General features: G+C 31.3%; 1 protein-coding gene and 1 pseudogene across 1 annotated transcript; both read left to right on the forward strand.

Annotated features, from left to right (window-relative positions):
* The first annotated feature begins 623 nt into the window (after positions 1-623).
* On the forward strand, positions 624-2613 carry LOC124824286 (isoleucine N-monooxygenase 2-like). Its single transcript, XM_047296698.2, has 2 exons — positions 624-1647; positions 1784-2613. The coding sequence occupies exons 1-2, from the start codon at positions 664-666 to the stop codon at positions 2411-2413; spliced, it is 1614 nt and encodes a 537-aa protein (XP_047152654.2). The 5' UTR covers positions 624-663; the 3' UTR covers positions 2414-2613.
* Positions 2614-4225: 1612 nt separating this feature from the next.
* LOC148198718 (calmodulin-like protein 3 pseudogene) lies at positions 4226-5099 on the forward strand (annotated as a pseudogene).
* The last annotated feature ends 13241 nt before the right edge of the window (positions 5100-18340 follow it).

Raw genomic sequence — 18340 nt, forward strand, 5'->3', positions numbered from 1 at the left:
CATTTCATTAACTAATAGAGTAATTTCTAATACTCATAAAACAATAATCACAAATATATTTGTATTAGTCATAGAAAAAACTTATATCAAAGGTATTTGATCTTCAAGTGTAAAATACAGTTTTCTCCTGTGATGCAAATGAAGAAAAAAAAAACAGTAAAAAATGTACGAGTTTATTAATGAAGACCATAATCCTTTTATGTTATTTTTATTTATTATTTTTTCTGAAATTTCAATATTTGTTATACACGCTCTTACTTATGTTAAACAAGGAAAACATCGGAATCCAACAGCATTACTTATACACGCTCTTATAAAATTGTAAACAGTAATAATAATATTAATCAAACCACACTATAAATAGTTCCAGCCCAAGCTCACCTTCATAAAAAATTAATAAATAAAATCCAACGTATGAAACACATTTTTACTCACGGCACCGTGCAAAGGTAAAACACTTTAATCATGCACATGTTTTCTGTGTAAAGGCTTTCCACGCGCTAATAGAGTTGAACGTCTTAATGCATATCTTCCATATATTTGGCATGCAGCTTTAAGTATGCTATAAATACGCACCAATGTTTGCTTATGAATCATCCACTTTTTCTCTCAAAGTACTTCACCAAAGCCAAGCTAAAAATAAGCACTTCAGCTTTCAAAACCATGGCTCAAACCCCATTTCTTCTGTTGTCAAATGTTCAAAGCTTTTGGCCTTCTTTGGTTGTCATAATCACCTGCTTCATCATTATGATCAAAACCCTAAGGTCTAACTTCATCCAGACTTATTCCAAGAAACAAAAGCCAAAGCTCCCTCCTGGACCCAAACCATGGCCCATTGTAGGCAATCTTCCTGAAATGCTTGCAAGCAAACCTGCTTATAAGTGGATACATAATCTCATGAAACAAATGAACACTGATATTGCTTGTATCCGCTTAGGAAATGCCTATGTCATCCCAGTCACATGTCCCACCATTGCTACCGAGTTCTTGAGAAAACAAGATGCTACTTTTGCATCAAGATCACTCAGCCTGTCCACTGATCTCATTACTAGTGGATATTCAACAACAATTTTTGTGCCCTTTGGTGACCAGTGGAAGAAAATGAAGAAAATCATAACCCACGATCTGCTTTCTCCACACAAACACCTATGGCTTCACGACAAAAGAACCGAAGAGGCTGACAACCTTATGTTTTACGTCTACAACAAGTGCAAAATGGTGAATGATGGTGTTTCTGGCCTTGTCAATGTTAGGAGTGCTGCGAGGCATTATTGTGGCAACCTTATCAGAAAAATTACTTTTAATGTAAGGTATTTTGGGGATGGCAGAGAGGATGGAGGGCCCGGCTTTGAAGAAGTAGAACATGTTGATTCCATCTTTGATTTGCTCAACTACATTTATTCCTTTTCTGTTTCTGATTATATGCCATGCTTGAGGGGACTTGATTTGGATGGCCATGAGAAGAAAGTGAAGGAAGCTTTGAGGAACGTTAAGAAGTATCATGACCCCATCGTTCACCAGAGAATCAAACAATGGAATGATGGTTTGAAGGTTGATGCAGAGGATTGGCTTGATGTTCTCATCTCACTCAAAGATGCCAACAATAATCCATCGTTAACATTGGAAGAGATCAGTGCACAAATCATAGTAATATATACTTCACTTCTCTCTTTGTTTTTTCCTACTTCTATACAATAGTTTCTGATTTGACTCCATATCATGCATTTTGAAAAGATGAAATTCGATATCAATATTCAAACTCAAAATCGAACTGTCTTTTTAGGAATTGATGCTTGCAACAGTGGACAATCCATCCAATGCATTTGAATGGGCACTTGCTGAGATGATTAACCAACCTGAGATACTGCGCCGAGCTGTCGAAGAATTGGACAGTGTGGTAGGAAAAGACAGGCTGGTCCAAGAATCAGACATACCTAAGCTCAACTATGTGAAGGCATGTGCCAAAGAAGCTTTTCGTCTTCATCCCATTGCTCCTTTCATTCCTCCCCATGTCTCTATGAGTGACACTGTTGTGGGGAATTACTTCATCCCCAAGGGTAGCCACGTATTGCTAAGCAGACAAGAACTTGGAAGAAACCCAAAAGTGTGGAATGAACCCTACAAGTTCAAACCTGAACGCCACCTCAAGAGTGATGCAGATGATGTGGTTTTGACTGAACCAAATCTGAAGTTCATATCATTCAGCACAGGAAGACGAGGTTGTCCCGGAGTGATGTTAGGAACGACAATGACAGTGATGCTGTTTGCTAGATTGCTCCATGGCTTCACTTGGACTGCCCCACCCGATGTTCCAACAATCAACCTTTCTGAGTCAGACGATGATATCCTTCTTGCACAACCACTTCTTGCCATTGCTCAGCCAAGGTTACCACAAAAGCTATATCAACTCTAAATTAAACCCAAATTTAATTTACCTAAGCGTTTATACATACTTTAACATTGGCAATAAATGTTGTTGTAATACGATAAGCATTTGTTTGATTAATTATGAAAATGTCTGTCATATAGTGTAAAAGAAGGACTCAACATGATACTGTAATACAATAGGAATGTCTTTGAATTTTTCTATTTTGTTCTTGGTTTTCATACACAATAATAAATGGAAAATTGTATTTTGGCACTCACTTTTTGTGTTACTTCCTTTTGACTCTTCCTTCATTGATAAAATATTATATTTAATAGATAAAAATAATAAAGATTAAATTTGAAATACAATAATAATATTTATGAGTGTTTAAATAGGAATATAATAAAAAAACAGTGTCAAGGTACAAGTTCCATAATAAATATTTTGGTAAGTTATTAAAATAACCTTATATTTTACCCATCCATAAAGTTTATTTGGAGAAACTATACCAAATGTAATATACTTTTAATTTTAATAAAATATTTATATTATTTTCATTTTAAATCATAATAAATGTAATACGCAAATTAATTAAAATTTAGGAGAATAATAAATATACAAAAACTTAAAAAATAATCATATTATTTTGAATTTCGAAAATAATGGAAAAACCATATGCTTGAAAAAGGAAAGGAAGAAGTAATAATAGGTTATTTTTTTCTGATGCCATACAACCAATATACAGTTTATTTAAATATTGGTAATTAATATCTAATTAAAAATTAAAATATTAGCTAACTTATACTTCAAAAACAAAAATTAAAACTGCAACCGTGACTAATTTGGACTTTCAAACCATATATATGTTGGAATTTCACTGTTATTATTGAAATATAAACTCCATGTAAAATTTCTATTCATTTATGACGATTTATTATCAGAATTTGTTCCTTAAAATTTTTTTTAATGATCAAGGCTCATCCATTATTTTTAAATATCTAATTCTTATTTATCAAATATTTTTATGTAAAAACTTATTATCTATTATTTCCTACACCGTAATCTCAAATGTATTAAACTTTAAACAAAAAGAAAACTTCACATCAGGATCACTTATATCAAATTTACTAAAATTGAAAAGAAAGAAAGAAAGACGTGACGTTATACAGTATATCTCAAATTTATTAAATTTGAAAAGTAAAATTTATATTGAGATTTTTACGTTCAAGATATTATCCATTTTAAAACTCTACCAAAATATATTTATCTGATTGTAATTTAAGTTCATCTAGTAGGTCAATTGTTTCTGTTTTGAAATATTAATGTATTTTTTAAATGACTACTTTTAAAATTTAGACTTAAATAAGTTTTAATCCATAGATATACATATAATTAGTTATTTTTTATGGGTTAAATATGTTTTTAGTCCCTAAACTATTGGCCATTTCTGGTTTTCGTCCCTCTTCCAAAGTAAGGTACACTTTAGTCCTCATACTTTTCGAAACTTTGGTTTTAGTCCTCCAAAACTAACACCGTGAAAAATATACTGACGTGGCTAACGGGACTGACACAGTTTTTTTTTTTTCAGAGTTTATCAGCTTTTCGGATCTTTCTCTCTCCCTCGTTTTTTCCTTCAATTTCAAAACACAAAACAATAAAATCTAAGCACTGGGTGCCGACGTTCAGCCTCCAAAGGTGCCACTTCCAAACCTCAACCTTCATCTTCTTCTTCTTCAACCTCGTTATGCCTTTCGGAACTTGGTGAGGATTTTATTAGTTTATATAAACTGTATAGAAGAGATGGTTAAACTTGAGTCACTAAATGGAGCCTTTATAATATTGTTTTCCGAAACAAACAAAAACCTCAAGCAGACGAAGTTTCTTTGTATAGTCTTTGGTTCATAGGTTGTTCTGAAAAGTAAACTATACTCAGTTCCTTCTCTTCGTGGTTCTCTTCTTCCTTATCCCTTACCCTCTGTTTTGTTTCCTAGATCACATCCAACAAAACCATGGATCTATCTACACTGTTACTGGCCCTGCTCTTCATTGCAGGTCTCATAAATATCTTCCTTCAAGTATCCACCAACAAGATTACCACGTGCCTTCAAATTTTCCTCCCCAGCAGTGCTTGCAAAACCAAAACCGCCCTCACTCCTTCACCAACGGCCAAGGTGGAGCACGGTTCCTCCAGGAAGAAGGAAGAGCTCGAAAGGGTGTTTTCCACTTTCGACAAAAACGGTGACGGTTTCGTGACGAAGCAGGAGCTGAGCGAATCCCTGAGGAACATCGGAATCTTGATGACAGACAAAGAGGTGGACGATATTGTTGTGAAGTACGATTCGAACGGTGATGGCTTGATAGATTTTGAGGAGTTTTGCTTGTTGACAAGGGAGTGTATGGGAGGGAAAAAGGAAGAAGATGAAAATGAAGAAGAAGAAGAAGAAGAGGAGGCGGAGATTAATCTAAAGGAAGCTTTTGATGTGTTTGACAAGGACAACGATGGGGTTATTTCGGTGGAGGAGCTAGCTTTGGTGCTTACTTCGTTGGGGTTAAAGGAAGGGAAGAAGAGTGAAGAGTGCAGAGAGATGATTAAGAAGGTTGACATGGATGGAGATGGTATGGTGAATTTCAAGGAGTTTAAGAGAATGATGATGAAGGGAGGAAAACTTACTCTCTTTCACGCATAGTCCACTGCTACCACAGGTTCGCTCTTTTTCAATTCACACCATCCATCATTAATTAACTCCATTTTCTCTGTATATGTGGTGGCCACACAGAGATACACGAAATGAAAAATTTCTCTCATTATTAGGAATATAGATTCTTAAATAATTTTTCATGTTTCTGTAACTTTAATGGCTATACAGTATGTTTTTTTTTTCTTTAATCTGGGTGTGTGTGGATTTATAACTATTCAGGGTTTTGTAGCTTTAATAGCGTGAAATCCTCACAAAGTTCCGAAAGGCATAACGAGGTTGAAGAAGAAGAAGATGAAGGTTGAGGTTTGGAAGTGGCACCTTTGGAGGCTGAACGTCGGCACCCAGTGCTTAGATTTTATTGTTGTGTTTTGAAATTGAAGGAAAAAACGAGGGAGAGAGAAAGATCCGAAAAGCTGATAAACTCTGAAAAAAAAAAAAACTGTGTCAGTCCCGTTAGCCACGTCAGTATATTTTTCACGGTGTTAGTTTTGGAGGACTAAAACCAAAGTTTCGAAAAGTATGAGGACTAAAGTGTACCTTACTTTGGAAGAGGGACGAAAACCAGAAATGGCCAATAGTTTAGGGACTAAAAACATATTTAACCCATTTTTTATTAACACACAGCAAAGGATGTCCCAGAAACGACTTTGAACAATGAATAACGATGAAACTAATTGTGCATTGACGACCGAAAGTGAAGAAGAAGAATTGTTCATGTCTCGAGAAGTGAAAATGTGAAATTTTTAACTCTCACAAACTATTTTAATGACAATTATTACATTAAGTCGTTGTTATTTTATTGTACAAAACGTTTTCACGATGGTTAAATGTTAAAACCATTGCTATTTTTTAACTACTGTTCATGAACTAACTTTTGAATATTTAGAGACGGTTGATACGATAACACTCATTATAAAATTTACTTTAATTACAACTATGTCATCGGACTCTCATTTTATTAAATCAATTTGACAGTTGTCGTTAATATATTATGACACATTTTTATTATAAGAGTAAAATATTATAAAAATGTAAATTTTTTATTGTTTTAAGAAAAAAAATAAAAAATAAGTAAAAGTAGTGTAAAATGAATGTAAAAGATTTAAGTGTGTCAAAGAATTATTATTCTTTTTATTTTGAGAAAGTATTAATTTAACTAAAATAAAAAATTAAATTTAAAATACAAATAAAATCCTAAAAACTAGGTTTTCATGGTCCATTGTTGTTTATATGCAAATTTATGCATAAAATTATTGATCTATTGGTTCTTATAAAAATTAGGTAGAGATTGATTCATATGTCTTCATAAATGTATATATTGAGATAGAAGTTATAACAGATGAAATAAAGTGAGAAACGATCATAATTCAAACGTAGGGAAAATAATTGGTGATGTTATGTATAACAGCGAGACGACGAAATAAATATGCAACTTTCAGGAGTTGACATGTCGCCATATATAGATTTTGCCTCCACAAAATCTTCCCGCTTTTTGCTTTAAATGCACAAAGGCTCCATTCTATTAGTTGATTCAGAAAAGGTACTTGCAACACTATATTACAATCATTAACATGCTTTTCCAAAGATTAATAATATTTTATAACCATCTTTTTACATTAATTTCATACTATTTTTCATTATTTCTTCTTTTCTTTTGTATGATTTGATTGTCTAATCACTAATTTTACACTATTTTACATTACTTTTTTTTTCTTTTGTATAATATGATTGTATAATCGATAAAAGACTAGATAGTTCTATCTGTTTAAAACTTTAAAATAGTTCATTAATTAATTGAACATTTGGATTAAACAAAAATTATTGTTAAAAGATATTACATTAAAATTAAGTAAGTTTATTATTTATTGGACTGTAATTTGACTCATATTAAGTGAAGTTCGTTTCAAAAACTATAAATATAAATTTAAAATATTGTTATAAATTGATTACCTTTATTATATATTGATTATATTTATAAATTGTTAATATCTCAAAAACAGTTATCTTTTATCCGTAAATCAGTTTTTTTTTTACAAATACAAAAAAGATATTTTAAAACATAATATTTTTACATTAATTTCATGATTTTTTTTCTTTTACAGATAGAAAAGTTATTTCTTATTATTATTTTGTGTCTATAATATATATTAAATGAATTTTAATATGTATCACTAGGTTAAGTGTGGGCCATAGAATTTTTCCTTTATTGTAAGAACTTTAGCGTGTAAAAAAGGGCGTGGAATAATAAATTTGTGTAAATAATTACTTACACACTGTTAATTGAATTGGGTTTGTAAATAGTGATAATAATAATATTAATAAAACCACACAGTAAAAAGTGCCAAGCCAAGTTGGCGTTCATAAAAATTAATTAAAAGCAATACGTTCAAAACATTATGTATTCAATATGATCACTACATATTTTGATGCCCCCGATGTGTAAGTCAACTGTTTAAAAATTATTAAATAAGAATTAATTTTAAAAATGAAAAATTATTAATTGTATTGGTTAGTTAAATATTATTTTATAAATTAAAAATTATTGATAACTAAAATAATTTTTATCATAAAAAAATATAATAAATTTGTGAATTAGAGTATAAACTAAGTCCAACATTAGATACCAAATACTTAATGTCTAAATTAGTCTTTATTTTAAGTTAGAGACTAATTTAGTATAAAAAAATAGTAAGTAGTAACTAAAATCTTGTAGTTATAATATTAGAAGTCAATTCAAATTTTATTTTCCAAACTAATTATAATTTTTTTATTCATAAAATATAATTTTAAATATAAATAATTTTTAATTTATAAAATGTTATTTAGCTTAATCACTTACAAATTATTTTATAATCTTTAAATTTAATTGTTACTTACTAATGATTTTAAAGTTTAATCATGTCCTAATTACACTTAATAGGTTTTGTCCAATATAAAACTTTCATGATTCTTTACAGTAAATACTTATAAGAAAATTTTAGCGCTAAGCTAATAGCAGGAGCGATTCAAGGATTTAGAAAATCTAAAAGAATCCTAAGAATGATTTCTTTTATTTAAGATTTATTTTTCAAGCCTATTTTTATGCAAATTATCTTTAAAGTTATCGTAAATAATTTAATTTAATTTTTACATTGTTTTCTAACTCCAATTCTTGTTCATTGTTTATTTCATTAAAGATTTCATAATATCCTACTAAATTTTAACATCATTAATAGTTATACACTTCAAACTAAGTGAAAATTTCAGTTACTTCTCAAAATATAGGCTGAAAAAGTTTCAAAACCCACAAATCGAAAGGTACAACAAAATAAAATTGGACAAAATAAATACATTTCTAATCTTAATACAAATTCAACAAATGAAATAAAAACAACACTAACTCAAATAGAGAGAATAATATACTAACCAACATAAACAAAATGAAATTTAAGAAAATGAAAAAAACTCTAAAATGGAAGAAAAAAGTGAAAGGAAAAATGAGGAGATGAGAAGTAACAAAGAGATAAAAAATAAAAAATGAAATTGATTATAAAAAATGAAATTGATTATAAAAAAAAAGATAACTAATCATTTTTTTTTCTCAGCAAAATTATAATTTATTGAAAAAAGTTTTAACACATTAAATATCATTCTTAATACCAATTAACAAACACTAATAATAATTTAATTAAATTTTATTCTCAAACATAAAGTCATAATTAATTTAATAAAAGTATAAATATTAAAAAAAATTGACACCTTTTATTTTCTTAAACATAATATTATAATTAATTTAATAAAGATATATTACTACTAAAAAATATTTTAAGTCTTTTTTCAAAAACATAATTTTATAATTAATTTAATAAATAAATATTAGTACAAATTTTTTTAAACCTTTTTTTTTTATTTAAGCCTAAAACAAATGATTTACCTCTATTTGGCCATGAATAATCCATTTTTACTGTAAAAGTCTTATCTTAAGTAATTCACCTCGATCTTCCTTTTCCTTACCGATGTTTCAACAATCAATCTTTCTCAATCAGACGATGATATCCTTCTTGCACAACCACTTCTTGCAATTGCTAGCCAAGATTACCAGCAAAGCTATATATACAAAACGCTAAATTAAATCCAAATTCAATTTATCTCGGTGTTTATATTTTAACAAGAAGCAATAGCTAATTGATGCAAGTAAATCTTGATGTGAAGAAATAAAAAATATGAAAATGTCTGCATTTTTTTGTTCGAAGAAAAAAGGAAACATATATGCAAACCAATATGCAAAATCAAGAAAGTCTACACATAAGCAAACACTAACCCTGTTGTGCCAAATACTTAATGTCTAAATTAGTCTTACTTGATTTTAGATATGGGATTATAGGGATAGTTGTATTCCTTAAGACATGCCTCTTCAGATTGGAAACTATTGGAAGTGCTTTCTGCCTGGTTATGTTGTACTGTGATTATATCTGATCAAGAGTTGCATAGGTTCCACACACGCGTTGCACTTTACAGATAAAAACAAAATAAGCACTTAATGTTTTCTTCACTTCTTCCGCACATATGGAACCTTTAAACCTAAGAAAAAGTTTACATGATCACCACATATGTAAATTATAACTTAGGAAGGTGTAGTGGGCTTGTGGGTGTTGGAGTGCAATTGCGTTAACGCCAATAATGGTGCTATTGGACCAGTGGATTGGATAGACAAACAATTAGTAACTTAGTAATAGATTGATAAGATAATAATAACAGATTCAGAGTGGTTAAAATAATAATTACAAATTGACAGTTAATACATAGCGTTAATTGGGCCAACGTCAATTTAAAGACCATAAAAAACTCATAAATGTAGAAGTAAGATGTAGAGATAAGCAAGCTTAATTGAGTTATGATACTTAATTGTGGGGTTCGTGAGTGAAAGAGTTGACACTCGAGGTTACTTAGACTTGAGAACTCAACTCGGCACAGGTAGAGACTCAAGGAAGATTAGGTTAAGGTTTCTACTGGTGGAGGTTAGGGGTGGGCATAGTTCATCAAACTGAACTTAAACTATAATTAACTGTATTATTTTATACTTAAAAAAATTGAACTGTTTTTACTAAAAACTAATTCAATTATTTTATAGTTCAGGTTAAAAGAACTAAAACTTAAGGCAGTTAACTGAAACTTAAGATAGTTAACTAGTTAACAAGTTAACACATGAGTTTTTTTATCCTTTCTCCATCAAAATCTCTTTTTCTATCACTACGACTCAGATTTTGCCAAGGTCCGATGTCCTCTTCCTTCTTGCTGCCGCCCATCCCGCCGTCATCCATTTTGCCGTAGCCCATTCTACCGTCGCCCATCTCGTCGTCGCCCATCCCTCCTCCCATCTCCCTCGATTAGCCCTCTAGGGTTTCCTCATCGACTCTCTTTTCTCTCCAGCGTCAATGGCTCCTCCAGGTTTCTCTCATGTTATTAACAAATTCATAATCTTTATCTTTACTGATTTTTTTTCTTCTCGTGGGAGGAGCATCCTCCCTTTTTATATTCAAGATGGGTGCTTCTTCCCCTGCTCGACAAGCCTTCAAGCTTTCCATTCTTGCTTCCACTTTTGATATCTTCTTCTCGTTGACTCATCATTTACATTGGGTTAGGTTTTCTCAAACTTATGATCTCTAGATGTTTGTTTATATGCCCATGAGAAAGTGATTCCGTGTGCTTCTAGACTTTTCTGTTTTAGGTTTTATTTGAATGTTTGCCTTGGTGTTGATACTGACCGTGTGTGTGTGTGTAATGCATTGTATGAAATTTGTTAATTCTTAAATACTATTGGACCTTAGCATTTCATGCTAAATTGGTTTGTTTTAGTTATGGAACATGCTGAAAGTAAGTTTAGGTAAGTGAATACCAAGATGTAAAGTTTAAGGGTGTGTTCACTTGGGGTGATTGGGGGAGATGATTTGGGGGAGAGTGATTGAGTGGATTTGAGGGAATTTGAGGAGAATTTTTTGTGTGTTTATTTGAGTGGATTTGGAGATAATTGAGAGTGAATTTAGAGGTAAAATTTGTGAGAATTAGTGTAGATTTGATTGATGTAACAATTTTAAAAAATTTGTTTAATTGATAGAAATTAAAGATTACCAAAATACCCCTAATTATTAAAGTAATATTAAAAGTTATAAAATTATAATTGTTAATATTATATAATTGTAAAAAATATTAAAAAAAAGAAAAATATAAAAATTAATTTTTAACATGAAAAAATTGTATTATTATTATTATTATAATTATAATAATAATTATTATAATTATTTATTATTATTATTATTATTATCATTTTTATTATTATTATTATTATTATTATTATGAAGTATAATGTAGATTGAAGTTCATTGAAGCATTGGAATTGAAGATGAATGATTGGAACCGAATACAAAGTATTATAATTGGATACAGGAGTTTGGAATCAGATACAAGTTACTTGGAATGAGTTCCATCATCTATTTTACTTTTGCCTTTTTGTAAGGGATAAAATGGGTTTTTCACCCATAATCAGTGCAAATCTTTTCCCATCAACAAAGATTCAAAAAGCATTGCATCTTCCAAATACTCTCCATTCCTTCCTTTCAAATTCATTAATGTGAACAGAGATTTCATCGCAAATCATTCTTCGCAAATTCATGTGAATAGTTCCATCCATAGAAGTGAACACAGCATAAAGGTTCTAATCATTAACTGAATCATTTACCTCTATAACAATAGACAATCAACTTGGTTAAGATTGAATGTATAAGGATTGTAGTTCTGATAATCTGAACGAGTATGTGTTGCTTTGTATGTTCGTAAGGACAAATGGATAATACTAGATATAGATGTATCATTATAAGGGCAAAGTTTAAATTATATAAAGAGCAAACTTTGGCCCATATGACTTTTGGATCCTGCATAAATAATATCTGACTCCAGCATCTTTGTAACACTTGTAGATATAAATGTTAGCATGTGACATTCTTAAACTAGAAAATGCAAAAGCACTTATTACAAAAATAAGAAAAATATATTTTGATAATTTAATATGGTAATTCAAAAGTTATATTTTTGTAATTATAAAGTAAAAGAGAAAAAAAGGAGAAATTGTTCCATAGACAGAGTTCCCCTCCATAACAAGGACTGGATCCGAATCTGTTCCAATACTGTCACCTTGTTCAGAGATATTCTTCTTACCTTTTCCTTTCAAGAACAGAGTGTAGTATGAAAGTTGAATTTTGGCTTGCATTCTGGTATCTCTTCAAAGCTCTTGGTGACTTCTTAGCTTGTCACATTCTCAGTTTATAGTTAGCCCAATTATATTAGTTTGATTTGAGAGAATAGATGAGTATGGAGAACCAAATAGTTGTTTAAGTTTCTTGGTATGATCGGTTCCTTCTCCAAATTTTTCCTATCATTTTTCTAAGTTCTGACTGAATTTGTTGAATTTTTTTGTTGTATTTAGAATTTCTATTTTTCTATAATGTACTTGTAGATATTATTATGCCAGAGAATAATTTGAATATTATAAGAGAGAAAGAAAAAAAGATGTTTTCTGTGACAAGTTGAATCTGGAAAATGACAAACGGATTATAGAAAAAACACAACAGTGTGTGGTTTGTTTTGTGGGACCAAACTAACTATGTATGACACTGTGTTGGCTTTTGACAGCGTCATTCATATATATATATATATATATATATATATATATATATATATAACTGAGAGAATCACCTTTTCTAAAAAACTTCTAAGGAAGCTTCACCCTTTGTTTATTTATTTAATCCGCTTCTGCCAAATGACTCATAAAGAGTCTTGCTGGTTTCTTTGCTTAAGTAATATTACTGTTAATCTATCTTTAACTCACTATTAATATTAAGAAAGAAGGACACACATTTTGGAAGAAGAAAAGAGCAGAAAAAGCCTGCTTCTGCAGTAACTACAACTAGCCATAGTAGATTGCCTCTTGAACTGTGTGGGAGGGAATGTGATATATTTTGATCCCTGCCTGCCACTGTATCTATGAGCAGCAACTATACATATACATTCTTAGCAATCTTAGTTAATACAGAAATCTTAGTTTATTTAGCAGAGAAGTTGTTATTTAGAGTAAACAAAATAGTAGGCACTACATGACTTTAAATAGGGGTCTAGCATTGTGAATGCGATAAGTAGTTTAGGTGTTTCTTGGAAAAAGTTCATTCAGGTATTAATTTTTTTTTTAATGATTTCTAAATCCATTAGTGGTTTATTTTTATCCAACAATTGTTTTGGTAAGCAATAAGCTCACTCTTCACCCTGTAATTGTGTAATATTAAACACGAACTTGGTCCTTTTTTCCCTAACCCAGAAAAAAAATGAGTACAGAGGAAAAGCCTGTGAACGAGGAAAATGAAACAGGTTCTTGCAGACGAACAATTTCTCTTTCAGGTCAAAAGGTATCACTTTTGGTTATTCATTTTCCTGTGGGGTCTGGTTTATTTCAAGGATTAGTCACTAATTCAAGGATATATCATACGCATATATTTTATAATACTCAGAGCTTAATTTGTTTGAATTTTTTTCATAAACTGTATCCCTGGGATTTGTCTGAATTCAAGGATATTGCCTTTTGTTGCACTCTTCTCTAACTGGTTCCTTTCATGGATTGTTTATGACGTGACAAATGAAGATAGCTTCAATAATGTGAAGCAGTGGCTCAGTGAAATTGATTGCTATGCTATTGATAATGTTTACAAACTTTTAGTTGGAAACAAGAGTGATTTGACAACAAATAGAGTTGTATCATATGACATAGCTAAAGTAGAACCATGACATACATGTTTAAATCTCAGTTATCGATTTTACTTTTGAATTGTGTATTCAATAACTCTACCTTTTCAATTTAGTTCTTGCAAGTTGTTTGTTTTTTCAAAAGCTGCGAGAAGTAGACCCGTCAATTTGGCCCCCCTTACATGGTTTGCCCCTAACCCACGTGGGTTGGGACCAGAAAAATGCACAGGGCCAAAAAGCACCTTGTAGAAAAAGCCCACAAGGCCAAAATTTCTTCAAAAGCCCTATGGGCCAGGGCCAACCTATGGGCCTTTTTTTTAGAAAAAATATTCATTTTGAATACAAGAAAAAATTTAATTAACTCCTAATTTGTTACAAAAATAGTTACTATAGAAAATAAATTGAAATTTTTATAGGAGGAGAGTTCTAGAATCAAGAAACAAAAGCAAAATAACAATATTTATTGAGTTAGATTCTCTAAGTATATAATTAAAGGATCATTTTATAAATTTGAAATTTAAATATTTAATTTCGCTTTTTTTTAGGTTATAAGTCAGAAATTAACTTTCTATCAAAAATTATCCTAATTGAAATTTAAGAGAAGATTTTCTATAATTGAAGCTCTTAATTTAAAAAAAAAATAAGGCTTCTTTATTTTCTTAGAAAGCTATTGAAAAAGAAATTAAATATAAATGATTTTATTTTTCATTTTATACTCAGACAAACAATGCTCATAACATAAATAATAAGTAAAAAGAAAAAAATCATAAACATTGTGCAAGCTATAGTTGTATTTGTCCACAGGATTCAATTTCGTCGTATTACTCACTCAAAATGTTTACATTTTAAATGTCATAAACATAAACATACATTTATGTTATGTGTTCTAATTGAAAGTTAAAAATAAATTATTTAATGTGTTAGTTAAAGAATTGAAACACTATAACATTGTCATTCTTTAGTACTTTACGTCTATTTAAAATTTTCTTTGTTTTATAAATTTTTCAGAAATTAATTTTCTTTTTATAATATATCTTATGGTGATTTTGAGAAAAGATTATCAGAGAGAAAAAAACAAAATAAAACATATGTTTAATTTACACATAAAATATTAATATTATTTTTGATCCAAAAATTTTAGATAATAAATTTTTGAATTATTTTTAATTTTAAATAATTAAAAACCAATTGAGTGATATTTTAGAAGTTGAGGAAACAAAAGAGTGATTCTTTTTAAGAACTGTAAAAGCAGTGCAAATATTAAATTAATTTAATATGTTATTATCTCTCTTTGGGGTTATTTTGATATTACTAATTATATATAATTTTCTAATAATTGGTATTTGCAATATAAGACATAATTTTATTAAAATTGACAACAAAATAAAACATCTTTATAATATTTTAGCAAAAAAAAATTTGTAATACTACTTAGTTGTATAAAATTAAGTGTGTGGTTTGCAATTCTTTTTAATTATTTAAAAAAGTAGTTATTTTGAATATTAAATATTCTACTATACTATAATTAATTAGTTTTATTTAATAATTTGAAATAAGAAATCAATTTCATGAATATAAAATTTCGTACTTTTATTATGAGAATGTTGAAGTTTAGTTTCCAAAAATCTTTTAGTGGGCTAAACCCACCTTAACCCTGACCCTAACCTCCTTAAGAGGTGGCTTTTGGGGGTTGGGGCTTTTTTTCGGGTCCCATTTGAGGGACTTCTTAAGAGGGGGCTTTTTCAAGAGTGGGTTAGAGCTAGCCCCGGGGTCATGGGTCAAATTGACAGCTCTAGCGAGAAGCTTCCGAGTCCCGTGGGACAAACATTTATAAATTGCAACAATATTTTTTAGTTTTGGAAGAAAGTGGAACTAGTTTATTGCACTACTTTATAAGTAAACTAAAAATTAGTTTACTGAACTATACTGTACTATAACTGAACTTAATACTAGTTCAGTTCAGTTTGCCTGAACTATTTTTTAGTTCAGTTCAGTTTAGGCAAACTGTTTTGTAGTTAACTACAAAATTTTATAGTATAGTGCAGTGCAATATACTTTTCCCACCCCTAGTGGAGGCCAATACCTCGTATAACGTCTTATTAGGACGACCATGATTAAATGATTTTGGAGTTGTAGTTTCCATGCCTTACTTGACAATGAAGTTCCCGCCGGACAAAGGGATCATTTGCACAGTGCGGGTTGATCAGCGAACCGCTCGGAAGTGCTATGTGGCCGGATTAAAGGTCACACCATTCCTTCTTCCTTGAAGAAATCGGGGCGTGGAGGTTGTTGTTGCTGAATGGGAAACCCATCCCTAACACTTGGAATACAACTCATCGTAAATTTTACTTTAGTTGAATTCTTTTGTCATACTTCGTTTCAATTGAATTCTTTTGTTAACAATTATTGCATTTGAATTCTTTTGTGATTACATTTTTGCTATGAATAAAGTCAAACAATTTTCATTCAATCATGTGGTGTAGGGTCGTCTAAAGAAACCTAGGGAACGCTCTCCATGAACTCTTAGTATCAACCGAGCAGTGAGGAACGTTCTTAGTGAACTCCCACTCTCGTTCAAAAAACCTAGGGAACGTTCTCCGTGAACTCCTAGTATCAACCGAGTAGTGAGAAACGTTCTTAGTGAACTCTCACTCTCGTTCAAGAAACCTTAGGAACGTTTTCCATGAACTCCTAGTATCAACCGAGCAGTGAGGAACATTTTCAATGAACTCTCACTCTCGTTCAACAAACCTAGGAAATGTTTTCTGTGAACTCCTAGTATCAACCGAGCAGTGAGGAACGTTCTCAATGAACTCTCACTCTCGTTCAAGAAACCTAGGGAACATTTTCCGTGAACTCCTAGTATTAACCGAGTAGTGAGGAACATTCTCAGTAAACTCTCATTCTCGTCCAACAAACCTAGGGAGCGTTCTTAGTGAACTCCTAGTATATACCGAGTGGTGGAAACGTTCTCAATGAACTCCTAATATCATACGAACAATGAGGAATGTTCCTAGTGAAATCTCATTCCCCCGTCAATCCAAGGGAACATCGTATGCAAATTCCTGACATCACCGAGTAAGGATGAACGTTCACATCATACTTTTATCTTCTCTTACATTTGGCAAATACACTTAGATAAAATTTCGTTTACTAAACCTAAGTATGTAAGGAAGATATTTACTTAAATCGTATTATCTACGAATAACTTTGGCAAAGGCAACATTTTCTAATAACAAGAGGTTGCATATTTATAACAAATTGTATAAGTTTTAAAGGTTGTTCTACGACATTTGATTCATTTATATAGCACAAATAATGCATAAAGGAGGGAACTAAAGGATTCTTAAAGTTCAAGTTCAAAAGAAGGTATATATTTCAGGATCACATTCAATATGCTCCAAGTAAAGTAAGTTCAATAACCAAAACAGTTTGAAAAACACATAGCGTGCAATAGGTAAGTCAAGTATGGCAATAAAACCTAGTCTATTACATTTATTGTAGAGTCAGTATCCCCTTCAGTAGGCGGATTTACGGTCTCTTCACGACTTCCAACCTCTTTAGGTGTCTCTTCTTCATTACCTTCAGCTTCCTCAACCACTTCCTCCTCAATTACCCACTCTGCCACAATTTCCTCGATTGGCATTTCTGCTTCAAACTCCTCGTCAGGTATATCTTTTAGCGCTACCAACTCCACTTCATATATATCCTTCATCACATCAAACCCAACTCCTTCGATGGACACCTTGAGGAGGCAGGGAATTTGCCTCATAGCTTTCTCGAACCCTCGGCTATGCTCTTCATATTTGGCTTTATGCATGTCATTTATCTACAGATTATGGGTTTGCAATTTCTTAACCAAAGCATCCTTCTCCAATCATACATCACGCATAGTCTTACTCAGGTTTCGATTGAAAGCTATGAGCACGGTCAGTTGCCCTTTAACATTAACAACAGTTTCCTCTACCTCCTTGTTGCGTTTTGTCAAATTGTCAATTGTTTGTTCCAGTTCATCATTTTTCTTTTTTAGCTCTTGAGCATTTGCGTGGGCATTCCCCAATATACGTTCGACATCTACTATCATTCAGACTAACTCTGCCTACTTTTCATCACATTTGAAGTAGGCAACAATAGCTTCTTCAAGCTTTATACTTAGGCTCTGGTTTTCATTCTGAGGCTCATTTAGTTTAGCTCTTAGTTTACCCCTATCAGAGGCATATGCCAACTTCCAATTTTCTAATGCTGCCCGACATGATAATTCTGAGGTAAAATGAACTAACTATTGGTCATGCATGTGTTCAACTACTACATTCTTCTCGTCTTCTGCCAAGTCTATTTTGTGCACTAGGTAGAAGGTGGAACTCCATATTCCATCAGGAAGGGGTCGAGAAGGGGAGACGGTTTTCTTACCCTTCTTAGTGGCACCACCTTTTTTAGTTCCTTTTTCTGTTCTTTCTTTTCCTAGCGGGACCATCATCGATGATAATGGTGTTTAGTGGCACCACTT

The sequence above is a fragment of the Vigna umbellata genome, chromosome 5 (genome assembly GCF_029865625.1).
Source record: "Vigna umbellata cultivar VRB3 chromosome 5, Vumbellata_1.0, whole genome shotgun sequence".
NCBI classification, from domain to species: Eukaryota; Viridiplantae; Streptophyta; class Magnoliopsida; order Fabales; family Fabaceae; genus Vigna; species Vigna umbellata.

Bases quoted from the DNA above. Each gene is read 5' to 3' on its own strand.
- LOC124824286 (XM_047296698.2), top strand. From the start codon at position 664: ATGGCTCAAACCCCATTTCTTCTGTTGTCAAATGTTCAAAGCTTTTGG. The intron at 1,648-1,783 runs GTAATATATACT...CTGTCTTTTTAG, and splicing joins AGATCAGTGCACAAATCATA to GAATTGATGCTTGCAACAGT.